This window comes from Pezoporus wallicus, unplaced genomic scaffold (genome assembly GCF_028554395.1).
Source record: "Pezoporus wallicus isolate ANWC-B61680 ecotype Strahan unplaced genomic scaffold, APGP_CSIRO_Pwel_v1 contig_7099, whole genome shotgun sequence".
Classification (NCBI taxonomy): domain Eukaryota; kingdom Metazoa; phylum Chordata; class Aves; order Psittaciformes; family Psittacidae; genus Pezoporus; species Pezoporus wallicus.
In genome coordinates, this window is record NW_026634982.1 from 732,418 (window position 1) to 749,600 (window position 17,183).

Sequence of the window (17,183 nt, forward strand, 5' to 3'; positions counted from 1 at the left end):
GACTCCCTTTGCTTTATTAAAAGGCAGGTAAAAATATTCTATCAACCACACCACACAAGCACAAAATTATTTTAAATGAAGGTAAGGACAGCAACATAGACAGCAGATGGCACACTTGCTCAATACAGTTCAAAGTGAATACCTTAAATGGTACATATCAATACTATTCAAAATACCTTTGAAATAATTATTTAATTTTCTGGAAAACTGACAGCAATAAAAAGGGAACTGACAAATAAACAGCAGTAAATCAAAACATGATTATAAAGAGAAACAAGTCTACCATGAAGCTTAATTAGAACTGCATTTTCCCCTATTTCTTTTTCTTAATTCACATTCTCTTGAATACTTTTATTTTCTAGAAAAGTAAAAATTTTGCAACATTCCTGCCATCAAGGTATACTACCACTGAATGTGGCAATTAACTTGAAACTACCATTTCTGAGACTTGTAAGCATATAACAGAATTCAAGAACTGGCAGGATCTAGGTTTTTTACCCTTAATTTATTCCAAAGCACACACATTTGGAGAACTGAAACAGAAGCAGGAGGGCAACAAGGCCAGAAAAAGTCAGTCTGCAGATGTGGCTAAAGTAAGTGATTCTCTTCTGGAAAACTGAACTTAATATACTATTTGCAGAAGAGATAGACACATTAGTTAACTTATGTATTGACATTTATGCCATCAGAATACCATTTGTAACATGTCCATCTCTTCATGCCTTTGCTACATCAAAAAGAAGTGACCTTTCATCTATGGGTTTTCTTCCACTTTCTTAAAAAAGAAATCAAACAAACAAAATGATCCACAAACAAACAAAAAGAAACAAAAAAAAACCGCAAAGCTCTGATATACTTCATCAGCTTCGAGCACTGTGGAAAAGCTGTATGAATGTATCCTACTTCCCTGCTTTCTAAATTTGACCTCAAGCCAAACGAGTCCTATACTATCACGCATCCATGTATTTGGCAAGCTGATTGATTTAGTTTTTATGTCTGTACTGACACATTACAGACTCAGCTAAGCTTTTACATTCAGTGATGAAGCAAAAAACCCAGGTATTTTATAATGTTCTTTATAATGATAACATTACATTTCAGAAAGCTGTGTAACTCCTGATTGATTTTTTCTACAGCAGTCATGTTCAGCTGACAGCAATTTCTTTAAAGTTGAGTAAGTCAAACACCCTACTATCAGATCACTGATTTGAAAGGTCTTTCAGGTACTTATTTAGAAGTCCTATTTAAATGAGTTCATAAATCATTGACGATGTTAACTAAAATGACGACTGATAAATATACATAAAGTGCTTTAAAATTATTTATGTTTTTATGAAGCAGTGATACTTACATTCAAATTGGAATTGCTGTTATGTTTTCCTCCTGCAGCCATCTGTTATTCAAAACTTGTATCAATGACATCACATAATTAAGTTACACAATAGATGTCTGGAAACCACTTTGGTGGAAATGCTTCAGTTAAATACAAGATAAGAATCCTGTTTATCTTTTAATATACTTGGTAAGAAAAAAAAATACATCACCCCCTTTGCTATCTTTTCCTATCTGAAACAAAAGCAAGAAATGGTCATCTATTCTAAATAAGTATTTATTTGTAAAACAAAAGCAGTATACACAACCACTCCCTGCACTAAAAACACTTTGTAGGTGCTTTGTCAGTATTTTTCTTTTATCATTATTTTTTAAAAACTAATCTACTTAGACTACAGCCCCTCCGGCACAGAATTGTTTTCTTCCATGTTCCGAAGAATGAACAGCATAGTGTTGGCTAATAACTTCTTCCCCCAAACACAGACTTTTTACTGCTAAACAGAAAAATTACTGTTTATTTGGACTGTACACAATGCAATTACAGAAAAAAGCTATTAGGTTTTCAGGTTTTAGATAACGAAAATAAGTCTGATATTGAAAGATCAGAAGGTTTTATTTAAATCCCTCAACACACCATTCAGTTCCCAAAACGCCTTTACAAAAAAGCCTTTTTCACCTTTACAACACAAGGTAGATACTTTCCTACTCAGTAAAAAGGAACCAGAAATGGAATTTCCAAACAAAAGAAAACATGGCATAATAAGAGTACCAGCATGTGACAGCATTTGTTGGAGGATGGACCATTCAAACAACACAAACAGTACTTTACTTCAACAGATACAACAGAATTACAGGAGAAAGCATTCCCTACCACCTCTTACAGCTGAGCAATATGGCTCAGGAAGATGCGCATGTATGTGACATTTCTCACAGAAACTCCACTATGCTTCCAGACAGCACGTACAGTAGGTAAAACATACTTCAAGGACTTTTAAAGTCAAGTCACTGAAATATACTTAATTTTTTTTTCAAGGGATAAAAGCGGAACACTTATTTTGCAAAAATATAACATCAGACTAACAAAATTATTTTAGCAAAACCTGTGTATTCGTTTTTATTCAAGAATAAAAGTTGGCAATTTGTTAAAAGCTGGTTTTGTATACATGGATCATCTCTGAAAAACTGAACATACATAGTTGAGCAGACGAAACACATTAAACACTCAACTTACTGCTCTACAGCACTATCCATATCTCTTTAGAGATTTTTTCCAAATAAACAAACCATTGTACACTTAATCTTTATAATAAAAATATCCAATATGAAAAACCGTACAGTTCTGCAAAGATGTTTAAAAACGTTTTCAGATTTTAAGGAAATATGTTTACAGACTTCTGGTTTATGCAGATCAGCTATTGATTTCTATTAGCTATTAATTTCTATGAAGTCAACTAGAGGCAGAAATAATTTGTGAAGCTTATACAAGTATGAAATTGGAATTATAAAGATCAGAGATTTTCAATAAAGCTAGTTTAAGGAGTTATGCATTGCTTAAAGTGTATAAGCATAAATGATGAATTAAACTCTGCCCACAAATACAGTCCTTATACAAGAGGCTCAAGTTTAAAGGCTAATGCCTTGTCTATTTACATTTATTTATAATTTGTATAGACATTGACTCAGAGTATAATTCTGCCATGTTTAAATCTATGCTTGTGCACTTTGGTATATTCTCTAACATGGCCTGTCTTTGGAAGTTTAAAATCAGAAAGGTCTTCCTGTAAATTTTAGTTATATTTTTTATATACAATATGACAGGTGTTCTCTCCAAAACAATGCAATCCAAATGGCTGGACTCTGTCTTCCTTTTTTCTTTGAAAGGGCTGATCTTCATATAAATATCCTCTGACGTTTTTGAAAGCTAAGGGGATGGACATACTACAGAGCACTCACAAGGTAATTTTGAAAACCTATACAGCATTAGGATGCAAAATAATGCCTTGACACACAATTTATGTAGATAAATGTAAGGGAGAAGCAGCGTCCTGACTGAATAACCTGCTTTAGTCTCACTTCTCTCACACTTCCAAATTACAGAAGGAAGCCGAGTCTCTAACACCACGCAAAAGCTGTGAACACTTGGGTACTCCAGTTGCCACAGGTCGCTGGCTATCATTGTTCTGATGTGACATTAGGCTGAATTAAGATCTGAGCAACACAGTCTCAAGAGAAAACTTGTGTTTTCATTAAACAGTCTCACCTTCCTTTCAATGAGTTGGAATATAAATATACCTCAGTCCTTCCCAGCCATTAATTAATGATGATCCGTGCTTTTTGCACAAGCAGAATTGAAGGTATGAAGAAAAGGTACCTCATGCAAAATAATGCAGAGCATCCTACTCTGAATCTCTGCTAAAACTATCCTGACACAGATATAAGGCTATATACTTAAGAGACTTAAGACAAGAAAAACCTGGAAAAAACTGTTAAGTTCATAAGGGAAAAGAAAGAGAGAAACAGTACACGTTGCGTAAGTTAAAATTAGATATCATTTTTTTTTTGCAGTAATGCAAAACAAATTCTAAGGTTACATTTAAAGAAGGAAAAAAAAACCCCACAATTTTCTTGAAAAAATATTTAACCCTGAAGAGAAAATCCACATCATCAATGAATTCAGCAGCTTTGAAGAATAATAAAATATACAATTCTGCAGGACTTAGGTACACAACCTTAAATTGGATGAGAAGTAACGGTAAAATTATGAATACTTTTAAAAGAGTCTTTAACTCTTCATTGTACAAGGAGACAGGAATTAGAAAAAAAAAATACTCTGCATAAGGAAAAAGCATTTTCTTCATTAAAGGAGGTACCTTTATCATCTCTGGAATCAGTGTTACCAAACAGGAGCTGAAGGACAAGCTGATAAAAAAATATCAAGTCTGAAAATACAATTTAACTTTTTTTGCATATATATATATATATAGTTAGCATATAAGCTTAATCCTATACATTTGTATAAAATTTCTTACAAATTCCAGCTATTTTTTTCATCAGTATAACACCTAATGCAACTTTATAAAAATATTGGGGCTTACACACAATTTCTGTCAACAAAGTAATGACAAACCATAACAACGAAATCCAAAAATGTAAGACACCTTCTATTCTCTTAAGGTGTGTCACAAAAAAACATTCTCTCAATTATATCAATTCAAGATAATTGTATGAAAAACAAATGGAAATCCCTTAAGAGCAACAGACACACAATTCAGCCTTATAATTGCACTTGTTGATTATAACTGTTAGCAAGGCTGCTCACACAAACTAGACTGTATAAAACATGCCCAGAGATACAAAGTACTCTGAGAAGACTATGAAGTATATACTTTATATATATTTTATATATATTTATATAAAAATACTATTAGAATTTATATAAATTATCTCTTTATATATTAAATATATTTTATATATTTATATATATATTTTCAAATTTTTCATTTTTAATTCCCTAAACTATTTAGAAGTATTTGAGCAGTGAGGACACAAAGCACAGAACAAATAATCTGTTGAAAAGCACCACATAGTTGAGTCAGACTCTACTTCATATGAGAAGTTTTTCAAAGGTCAGGTCTTTTCCTCTCAAATATTCAGAGAGCCCCAGACCTAAGAAATTTAAAAGTATTCTCTTTATAAAGAAGGCAAACCAAAACAAACATGTAACAAAAACTAACACCAACTTTCAGGGTTCATAACAAAGGTGAGGGGGAATCCCATACTGCCAGGAAGTATCTGGTAAGTCTTCAGAGGTGTGCTATCTTAATATTGTCATACAGCCTAAATGCCCCAAAAGCATGAAAGAGTTGAAATAAAGGAATTCAGCATTGTTCAGAGAAAGAAATCCAGCAGGTGTCTTCATAGTTAAGTAGAAGACAGGAATTTGAAAAAAAAAAAAACAACCAAAAAACAAAACACCAAAAAACCACACAACAGAAAACAAAACAAAAAAAAAACAAACAACCCAACAATCTGTCAGCCATGGGGAAGCTGTGAAAGTGGGAATAATAACTCTGACAGAGAAGCTCTGCTCTCAGGGCTGCAAAGATGTTACTCTGAAAGTCTGCATGTTGTAAAAAGCAAAAAAAACACTGACGAGAACTAAGCCTAAAAACTCAAGGAGAGGAACAAAGTCTTTCTTAAGACTGGTAGCAGTAATTTTTTCCCCAGTGTAATGCTAAACCATGCCAACATACTACTCCACTCAAAATAAATATAGTATTTATATTACATACCACAATGTGTGTAGAAATACTCTTTAAAACACAAGGTGCAGAATCACCAACACAGAATTAGTGTAGCACATCACAGTGTCACTGCATGAGGGGAACACTTCAGTGCAATCAGACCTCCCTCCATTTAGCACAGAAGCAGCCTAGCAGTTATTACATGGGCCTTAGAACAAAACAAACATATTTTCCTATGGATTTCTGTACAATGCCTTATATCACTCTTTTGTCTACTACTACTATATGTCTTTCCTGTAATACTTCTAGTTCTCTTAAATCCCAAGATCATGAATCCCCATCCTTCATACTACTACCTTAGTACAGGAAGAGAGGAGACAAAGAATTAAATGGGGAGAAATGCAAAAGGTTCAGTAAGCAGGAACACTAGATTCTTCTGTCTGTGTGAATAACAATATGCCAACAGTTGGTGCAACCTACCCAGACAGCTTTAAGAACCTATGTGCTCTTACATACTGGAAAGAAAGGAACTTTCCCTCACTGACAAGACGAAAGGAAAAAACTTTTCTCCACTACACAGAGGTTCTCAATTATTCACAAAACTTTGCAAACCTAGTAATTTGAACTAAATTAATCAGTTTGGCTTGAGTCACTTGAGTTCTTCTTAGCAACAGACCAGGAAAAGGAAGCCACTAGGTAAATCAAAGCTGTGGCCCAAACAGTTAAAATATATTGAAATGTAACAAAACCAAACATTTAAGGTTAGGTCAGGAAAATACTTGGTTAATCTTAGTCTACTCAGATAAGTATGGTATCTGCTAGTACAAGGATAAAAAGTCTGGAAAGCTCTGCAAAGAAAATAAAGTTGTTCTGCATGAGAGAAAAAGCATGTCTAGCCTAATGTGAGAAGGTTTTAGGTATTTCCAAATACCAAGAAATATATTGAAAGATAAACCATCAGTTTATACACAATTACTACTCATGTTCAAAGGGTCATGGGAACACTGCTCATTCCCTAAACTGGACCTAAAAGCCCTTGATACCTTAATGTACATTTCATAGGTGACATGACACATGACACATCAAAATGAGCAAGTAGGAGAGCAAAACTATAGGGATTAGAACACAATGATTAATAAAAAAATTCTACAATTAAATGAAGATGCTAAATATTTCATCAGCAAATGAAAGCTTCTGTTCTCTGAAAACTATCCACCAGGAAAATTTGAGAAAACATACAATAAGATAAGGAAGTTAAACAAATAGAAATAAAAGGGTCTTGTGACACTCACAAAATGCGCAGTCTGTCAGTAGGTTGCCTGTACATAAGGAAATGACTGATTACTTTACAGCTGTTAACGGGCGATTTGATATATTTATATCTCAGCATACAAGAACAAAGTGTCCTTACTACTATGGTGAAGAACAGCTGTAAAGGCTAAGCTTAAGTACAAACTGAATTTTCTTTTTCTGCAATTGAGAGGACTTTGTGACCCAGGTAAAAGGAAAAGAAGGGAAAAGCTTCAGTTCAGTACCACATTTCCCAGCTTTTTACTTTAGCAAAACTATACACTTAACACAAGTAATAAATCATTAAACAAAAGAAAGGGAATTAAAAAAAGTCTAAATTGTAAGTCATCTTAAGACAACATTATTATGAATATGAGCTGCAAAAAAACAACTCAACCATCATTTACCGTGTTTCTGATTGGGATTTTCTTCGGTTCTGGTGGCACATCCTGAGGAACAAATTTCACTGGTTCTTTAATCTGCCTCCTTGATCTTTTGGTCCCATCTGGTAAGGTTTCCATGGCGATATCTGCCTCCATGTCACTGCTACCTGCCTGGTCACACTCTGAGCACTGCCTGAAAAGTGGAAGATTTCCTATTTAAAACTGCAGTCATAAAAGCAGAAAAAGAAACATATTGAAGTGTTTTGGCTTAAAATAAATTCAAAAGTTAAGAATCCCAATGGACACCTAAAGACGTCGCTCAAATATATTCATTACTGTCACTGCTGCTGCAATTTAATCTTGACCATTACACACTCCTGAATTCATTCTGATGAGCGCACTCTAGTGCTAGTGATTTAGAAGATATGTCTGCTACAAAAACCAGTTTTATTATATATTTTCTAAGGGAGTAGGGTTAAATCTGAAAAAAAAAAAAAAGACACAAAGATACAGAAGCTGGAGACACCTATTAAGCAAACTTTGAACACTGAATTGAAGAACAGGCCTACCGAGTTTCTGAAAAAGTACAAAAGCACAATCAGAACTTCAAAAGTGAACAGATACTAAAAACAAGCTCCATGACAGAATTACCAAGATGGAATTCATCAAGTTCTGTCCTTATTTGCAGGAAAAAAAAAACATCTTATGCAAAGTCATAAACGTGAATGTTAAATAAAAATGCAGATGGTAACTAAAATATGTTAATGAAAACTTTAAAAATTATATCCACTGAGAACTGCCAATTTTTTAATTCCTTCTCACATTACATTTCCAATTCAAGAAAGTATGGAATCAACATTGTGTTCTGCTATTTACTGCATTAACAGGGATACACATACTAAAATAACACAATATGAACTCCATCAACTTTCTGTGTTTTCTAATTCTTTCAAAGTAATACAAGCAGTATAATCTCAGATCTGTCCTGACTGTACCAGAAGACAACAGCAGTCATTATGGTCACCTAGACGAAGAGCAGTAGCTGCCAAGCAAAAATAGAGGATATGGGGCCAATCTAATCTTGGATTGGGCAAATTACCAGTGTAACCACGGTTAAATCAACACTTTTCCCACTTGGTTTTTCTGTATGCAAAATTAAGGTAATTGTGGCTACATTATAATGTCATGAAGATTAACCACTTCTTACCTCTAAAGCACTTGAGACCACAGGACATAGGACACATGCTAGTGCTAACAGTATTTGCTGGTCCAGAAAAACAGAAGTACTTTGCACAAAAGATAACAGTGTCTCCCCTCCCTCATGTAAGTATGGAGACTTTAGTAGTAGTCAAAACACAAGGAAGTCAGTTCATGCGGTTTTTTGTACTCTGCAAACAGTCTCTGGCCAGCATACAAGTGTGTAATACTCTATATTCTTCCTCCTCTTTACAAATCTCTGTTTGCTGTGGCTACAGTACCTGTTAACATTTCTAGGCCTCTTCAGGACACCAGCACGGAAAATCAATAGAAAAATACAAGATATAATCACTGTTACAAAATGCTACTTCTTATATGTTTACATAAATTTGTGTGCATCTACACACACAAAGTAACTTCATCTGCATATATACAAAGCACTTCAATAAATAAACAAAAGTACACAGACCAAACTACTATTATTGTAAGATTTTATGGAGAAAGGTTCTTCAATGATGCGGCAGGAGAGAGAAGCTTTAGATTAAATAATTCATGTTCTTTAGCTCTATGCTATTTAAAAGGGAAATATATTGTTTTTCTGCTACCTAAGTTCAGACAGTTGTACAGAAAATTACTATGCAGACACGTAAAGTACCTGAGTTTCATTAAGACCCTATTTAAACATAAATAATGTATTTTAACTTTGATGTTAGCAAAGATGACAGAAACATCTCTACCAACAGATGAGGTACTGCATGCAAGTTCTTGAAATTTCATTGTTATGACCGAGCTTGTTCTGAAACAGGTGGTGCAAGTGTCTCAGCAATCCAAATTAGAAAAAAAGCTAAAGCTACAACAAGAGAGCTGCAAAAATCATAGTACGGGGGAGGGGAGGGACAGGTTATGAATCACAGAACAAAACTTCACATATACACTGAAGGTGAAGGAAAAAAAGCTAAGTTATAAACATGAACTTACAAGCAACCTCTTGATTTATTGGAATAGCCTCTACTATTACAGGCAACCACATCTTATCAACCCTATTACAAAGCAGTCAAGCTTCAACTATAAAGTGCTTTGGCTGTTAGCTCCCATAGGGCCCACAGAAAAGCTATTACAGACACACACGCCTCTGACTTGGAAACAATCTCCTAACTTTCAGCTCCTATTATGGTTTATTTCAACATGGTTCTTGATTTTAAAGAACTCTCTTCCCATTCCGCTGTTTAATCCTAATATATTCATAGAAAGCAGTCATATGACTCCCCTTCCTTTTGGCTATGCTAAAGTCATGCTCATTTAATTTCACCTCTTCAAGGACAGTCAGTGAATAGAGAACCTATGACAACAGGTCACCTTTCCAACTACTCCAACAGTCTTCTACTGCCTCTAAATTAGCAAGTATTGCCATTCAGCACATGCAAAATAACAGAAGAAATGGAGCCAAAGATTCAACTTCTGTACAAAGGTTTTGTTTTGCTTTTAGTCTGGATTTGACTTATCTATATTTAGAGAAAACCAGCTATAGGCAATGATACGCCTACTGCTAAAATATGCCTATTACTAAAAATTACTGGAAATGCTTGATCCATCAAGAAATCTCAGTCATTATTTGAAGCCTTTTAATCATACAGAAAGTCTTTGATAAAGCACCAACTACCTACAGAAGAAAAGCAGTTGCATGCACAGTTTTGTTGTGTTTTCAATCTGACCTGATACAAGAATCAATGGTACCAGATACCTTCCCATCTCACAAAACAAATGGATGTTTTCAACTCACTAGGAAATGACAAGAATAGCAAGTGACAAGGAACATACATTATCGATTTTCAAAAATTATTAATGGTCCAGGCTAACACTGAAACTGTTTTTTTGTAACTGCACAATGCAAATGTTTCTGTGCTGTCTGGTGGTGGATAAATTCTTGAGCACAGGCAGCTTCAAAATATGTGTGAACCTACAATGGCACTTTAGAAAGCACTCAAGGACCAAATTGTTCTTTCTGTATATAAAAAGCTCCAGAAATTAACAGAATGATGCCTGGAATTTTACAGTGTGAAAATGTGAGTATCTACAACCCTGAGAAAACAAGGATGGAGGGACAATTTGGAGATGGGGTGCTTTTTAGTAGGGTGGCAACAAAAAACGTAGAAAGAAAACCCTGTTACTTCCCCCAAAATTTAGTTAAAACAGTAACATTATGATGTTTCCTTATCCTCTAGGTTTACACACAAAAAAAAAAGAAATCTAAATGCACTTTAACTGATGGGCCTGGCACTTGGAAATTTGTGAAATGATAAATGAGAAAAGCTGAGGAAACACTGAACACAATTCCTTTATAAATGAAAGGTCACCAATTTGAAAAACTCACAAACAGGGCTCAAAGCCAACAACATACTGGTAAACGTAACACAAATCTGTTTTCATTTTTGAAATTTTAATGACAAAGCAAATAACATCTTTGCTATATGAAAAAAACAGATAAAATCATATGAAAATATTTTATTGAAAAGGTAACACTACAAAAATTAGGAAAAATTGAGCTTTTACTCCAATATCACTTTATAGACGAATTAAGACTGCCTTAGCTGTGTTATGATACATAGTTTCAGAACGCCTTATGTGATGAAAATACAAAGGACGCAGTCTGAACAAGAAAGTCATTCTTATAATCACAACTGGGCATTAGGCCGGAAGAAGATTTAGAAGAAACCAGCACCTTGTGCACGCTGCTTACTGTGAAAGGAGCCAATTTAAGTCTTCTGTGCTAAGTGAACACCACTACAGTGCTTCCAGAAAACAGTCCTGCCCTCAGTATATAAAAACGAAAACTGTATTAGAGTTTGAGTTGGTTTTAATTAGGAGGCAACAGATCTCAGACAACCTCTGTGATAAATCACTTCTTGCACTGTTTACAAAGAAATAAAGCACTATGAACTTCAGAAACATGGATTATAGTTTTCAGACGACACCTATGATCTGGAATTTGCATAGATCACACATGTTGAATGACGTACTGGAAGTGGAAAAAGGAAGACTGCTCTTATTCTGGAGATAAAAGACAGTGTATATGAACCAAAAATGGTTCATCCAAGAGCTTCAAAGAGCATTTTTCAGACAGTCAAGGTACGGAAAATTTGCTGTTTGCAACAACCTAATTAAGACAAGTGACAAACACGTAAGAAGTGATGTTATACACAACATTATACTGCACTCACACGGGTATAAAAATTAAGAACTTTGTATCATCATTCAATGAATTAGGATGCAAAAACAATCAAGATGTGCTAGATCAATACTGAATGAACAGGGTCAGGAATATGAATGAATGTCCAGATACTGACATATATCTTGTGTTCATGGGTCTACTGGTCATGAACTCCACAGCTCACTCTGTACTACAGCCAATACCCCCTACCGCAAAGTTACCACTAAAATAACCTAGCCTTCCAGAACAAAATTAAAACCCACCGAGCCCGATTTGATCACTAATCCTTGTTTGGTTCATCTCCATCTCCAGCATTTTTTATGTTACTTGCAATCATCACTGTTTTTCACCAATCTCATTTCAACAGAGCTAGTCTGTGTTGTATTTTCTTACTGAAAATGTTGATACTTTATAACCAGACTTTGATTCATTGTATTGTCTGGCAACACTTGTGCATTTTTATGTATCAGTTCAGATCATTCTCTATCAGGAAAGTACACAGTTCCCAGTCCATCCAGAATAGGCAGGAGTGTAAGAGTACACAGCTGTCAGAACAAGACGACTTAATTTTATGATAATGTGAATCAAAATAATATTCTAGTGTTTAATCAACAGGTTTTCTAAGAAATGAAAAATTTCCAAATTTTTAAATAGAAGTATGCCACGCCATTTTATTTTATGATTAGAGTTGCTGGTCTACTTTGAAGGCACCACATCAAAAAAGACAGAAATTAATGCTTTCATGTTTTATTATGCAAAATAGTTGTTATGCTCTTCCTCTCAAAATAAATCCATCTGAAATGAGGGCAGACTTTGAACTTAGTATGTTACAAAAAATTTCTTTCTAAAATATTCCATATGTATAAATGTTACCTTGGAGAAAACTGTCAGGTCCCTGAACAGGGAAAATTCTTGGTATTAAATGCTTGAAACCCATTTCTAATAAGCTGTGAGACACTGGTGCTCACTAGGTCTAAACTCCTACTAGGATTTCATGAAGACTAAAATTATTACCTCCTTTGAATGTTTAGAAACATTCAGATAACTAATTACAATTTGTGCTTTAACAAATTAGGTTTTAATTATAAAAAAGATATATTTTCTTTTCCCCTTACCATTACATGTAATAGTGGATTTAGTTAAACAATTTCAAAATCCTTTTCTGTATACTGTAAATTACATTTCTATTAAATGCCGAGTATGAAATGGACAAAAAGAGTAAATAACCAATAAGGTTATGTGGCATCATACATATAAGCTGCATCATTTGACATGGTCAAACACAGTATAAAATATGAAGCCTATGAAATAAATTCATGCTACCTAATGTTTAACTAAACTACCTTATGTTTAAATAAATATGTATTGATCAAGTATATGACTCTAACCATCAAAATTTTTGCAAAGGTTCAAGTTAGCAACTGTGAGTAAATCATTATCAGTGATAATAAAATAGAAAGTAAAAATTAACAAACATTTATTTTTAACTGCTTCCTGCATACTATTTTAAAAGATGACTAAAGGCAAAACTTTTAACCACTGTATTCAAAGTCCTTCAACCTGCCTAACATTTCGAGGCATTTCCCACTATACCCATTTTCACACTTTATCTTTTTTGCATAAGTTCACATTATATCCTATACAAATATCTGAAAAGTACACAGGCACCATATAAAAAAAAAAAAACCTGCACTTTTCTTCACAGGTTAATCAAAAGATTAAAATTGTATTCAAAACAGCGGGGGGGGGGGGGGAAAACCTGCTGAAATCAAACTCGGATTAAGGGACCATTCTATATGCTCTCTACTGATCCTGAAAAGAATGTATAAAGGCATGCTCAATGATGAAAAGAATGCAATCAATACAGCCCAATTTGACTGCTATAATCTCACATTTCAGAATATGCTTCAGCTAATTAAAAGTAAAAGTCAAGTTTGTGATCTGAGGTATAACTGAAGCATGAAATTCGTAACAAAGATAAGTTACAGCTTTGAAATGAAAGAGTTTTACTACCTAACCTGACCTATTCTGGCTTTAACACCTACTGAGAATTGTAGTCTTAACATCTTTTGGACTGATAGCTTTTTGTGAACCTTTTCAACTTGGTTAAAAGGCAGAACAAAAAAAAAAAAAAAATGGAAAAAGGAAAAAAAAAAAATCAAGAACCTCCTGGCAAACTCAGAAGCTCCTAAAAAAGGGTTTAAAAAAATGTCTCCATGTCACAAATTTAACCAAAGAGCTCAGAATTCCCTTTAAATAATGAAAAGTCCAAAATCACAGACCGCACTAAGTCATTAAAGGAAAATTAAATTCAGAAAAGTATTAGTGATTGTGATCTCTATTGAGATTTCCTTTATAATTTAAAATTTATTTGGGTAAATCCAGCTTTTGTTATGTTAAAATATAATAAAATGACAGACCTCCCGTTTCATGTACCTGCCATCTTACCCTGCTCACAATCAGTAAAACTACACAGAAAGATGACTTAAGTAAATGTTTTATGGAAGTTTAAAATAAAATAAATAAAAAAAAACTTACAAAGAAAAATATAGAAGTTTTCCTGATAAAAAAAGGTTTTACTGCATTTTAGAATTAATTCTTATACCATTCTGATTTGTTACATTAATGTTCAGACAAGATGATGGTGATTCCTAGAGATGCTGTACACGAACTTCTTGCCAAACAAAAACTGTTTCTAAATAACTGCTTTCAGAGCAGTTTAGAAACATAAAGAATGATAACACAATACAGCAACACACTAGTTTCATTGTAGTTTGGAAATCAGCACCTCTACCGTGTTACCAGTTCTCTATTGTACTACTTAGCTTATGTTCTGCTCCACTGGCACAAAATAAAATTTTTAGTTCATAGAAATGTAACTGCAGCAAGGACAGTTATACATACGCTACTGACATTGCAGATTTGAGTCATAAGACAGAAGTAAACCCAGCCGATTCCCCATATTGCAATAAACTGATCTACTACTTACAAGTGGTATTTTTTACGGGTATTATCTCAAAGATCTGAACGGAGAATTGCATATCTGCATCCTAAGATAAACGGAAGACCAAGTCTTTTATTTCCTGAAAGCAGCCTATAGTTTTCTACCATTACTATATAGCAGCATTAATAATCACAAATGAATTCAAAACCTAAGAAAATTAAAGCTAAAATCTGTTTCTCCAGTGGCTAGTAATGAGAAAAATCTTTACAACTTTTTTTTACCTTGAAATATGACTGCTAATAACGTGAAAATAAAATGACTCAGTTCGAACTGCATTATAGCAATGTCTATATATATAAATAGATTTGCAAATAGGAACTGCAAATATATTCACATTTATGTCCTACTTTAAGTACAGAGATAACAAAACTATCATCAACTGCATTCTTACCAGTAACTGTTCTTGGTTTTCCTTGGCATTCTTGTAAGAGGTGGATCCAGGCAACCAAGATGATAATGGAGTTTACAAGTATCACACAGCAGCAGTAGGTGTTGATCATGATTCTTCTTGCAAATTCCACAACTTTTAATGTAGGCAGCAGAAAAGCATAATAATTACATTTGATATCATAAAGTATAAATGATACATCCCAGCACAGTCCCCAGTTTCAATACAAACGTGGCAACTTCAATTTTAATGCACCAATTAAGCGCATAATTACTTTTTAAGAAGCTTCTACCTATGTACAGGAAAGCATAAAAAGCACCTAATATAGTTAACTTATCAAGAAAATGACTTTCAATCTGATTTTTTGAGGACTTCTAACCAGCAAGTAATCATGTGATACTTCAACAAAATGTACCAAATGGCAAAGGGAAAAAATACTACCTGTGCCATCCAAATAGCAAATTATGCTCCTATTACCAGTCTTAGCAATCATATACTTATTTTATGCAAGCACCCTGAAATAGGCCTGTGCTGCTATTATGCTGGGCAATGCATCAACTCATGAGAAATAACATTTCCTTTTTATTATCATCATTATTATTATTTTACTGGCTTTGAAATTTTACTTATTTCCAAAAGATCAGGTGTTCATTGATTCCATTATAAAATGGGAGGAACTAAATGACTGGATTTGAACAAAACAGAACTAGTAAAGCATGACTCCTATAATTTGGTTATGTATACAGCTAAATTGCCAAATCCTCAGCCCATTGCCATGTTCTCAGGATTTCCACCTCTCACAGCACTAGAACTAATTTTTCCTCAGGTAAACCCATTTTCTTTATTTAGCCTGCTAGCTGGGCAAGATACTGCCCACTGTATCTGTGGGTGAAGGTCTGACTGCTGCCCTCTTGATAAGCAACAGACTATGACACTTCTCAACTGGTGGCAAAAGAAGATCCAAGATCACATGTATCCTTTGCACAGTCATGCTCTGGGATCCTAGCATATGTTCCACTGTCAGGCTTACTTAAAACGCAGTCAGTAGCTTCACAACTTATAGGAGAGGAGAAAAGGGGGAACAATAATAGAACAAGTGAATACATTTTCGTGGGAAATACTAGAAATACAAGTAGGGAAATTTAAACCATAAGATATCTCAGAGTATGTCACAACCCATGAGTAAAAAGTAAAACTACTAATATGACAGGTGTTTTATGCACCCAGCCACTGTGACTAAATCTCAAGAGCACTGTCTGCAAAATCAACACAGATGATTGCATTCAAAAGACAAGATGACCAATTGTAAGTTTTCACATCAACAGAAACAAAGGACCCAGCTGTAAAGTTCCTTTGTCCTTAAAGCGCTGCTGTCATATCAGAAAAAAAAAAAACATGCAGACCTTACTGCTGTGTGCTAAGGTGAAGATCTGACTACTCTTCAACTTAGCCTTCAGAAATAAGTAAAACATACAGACCACTGATGCATTCTGTTAATATAAACCGCAGCAAACAATTTTCTCAGCACTTTTGTGAAACTATGACTGACTAGATATTGTACCTATTCTGTCAAGACTTTGTTACTTGCCTATAAAGTACGGCTGGAAGTGTAGATGACTTTTGTGTTCCTCCTTCCTTTTTACTTGGTTTCCTTTCCTTAGGAGCACGTAAAATTGCCGGTATGTTCAGTTTCTGTTGGATTTGAACAAATGCAGTACGCATGAGTCCTGAGACTTTTAAAAGAATACAATCTCAGTTCACAAAGAATAAGAATCAAATTATGAGTAGGAAATTCCTTAGCTAGCTGTTTTACAGACAAGAGGAACTACAGATGTTTACCTCAATATGATTTTGAAATATAAAGTAATATACTTATTTTCTCAATTCAATAAATAAAACCCACACTGAAATACTAGCTTTTAAATTTTTAATTCAAGATTTAAATAGACTGATGGACAAGGATGCATTTTACTGGGAAGCTGAAACAAACAAAGGCAAATTCATGAAATGACAGAAGAATACTGAGGCAGTTTATTTTCCCCAACATCCTTGCTACCCTGGTGCTCGATAGGTTAATGAGAAAAATTATCTTATTGGACCAAGCCCTACACAAAGCAGACGAGATTCTCTTTGGGCT

The 17,183-nt window shown here is 34.2% G+C and overlaps 1 protein-coding gene across 4 annotated transcripts in view; it reads right to left on the reverse strand.

Moving 5' to 3' along the window:
* The window catches only part of PHF14 (PHD finger protein 14), a 162,319-nt gene that overhangs the window by 101,205 nt on the left and 43,931 nt on the right, over positions 1–17,183 (reverse strand). For all 4 annotated transcript variants that reach the window (XM_057404730.1, XM_057403056.1, XM_057403890.1 and 1 more), the window contains exons 12-14: positions 16,643–16,738; positions 15,050–15,189; positions 7,274–7,442 (exon numbers count right to left, since the gene is read on the reverse strand). In XM_057404730.1, the coding sequence (XP_057260713.1) occupies positions 7,274–7,442; positions 15,050–15,189; positions 16,643–16,738 (405 nt within the window). The remainder of the gene's footprint in view (positions 1–7,273; positions 7,443–15,049; positions 15,190–16,642; positions 16,739–17,183) is intronic.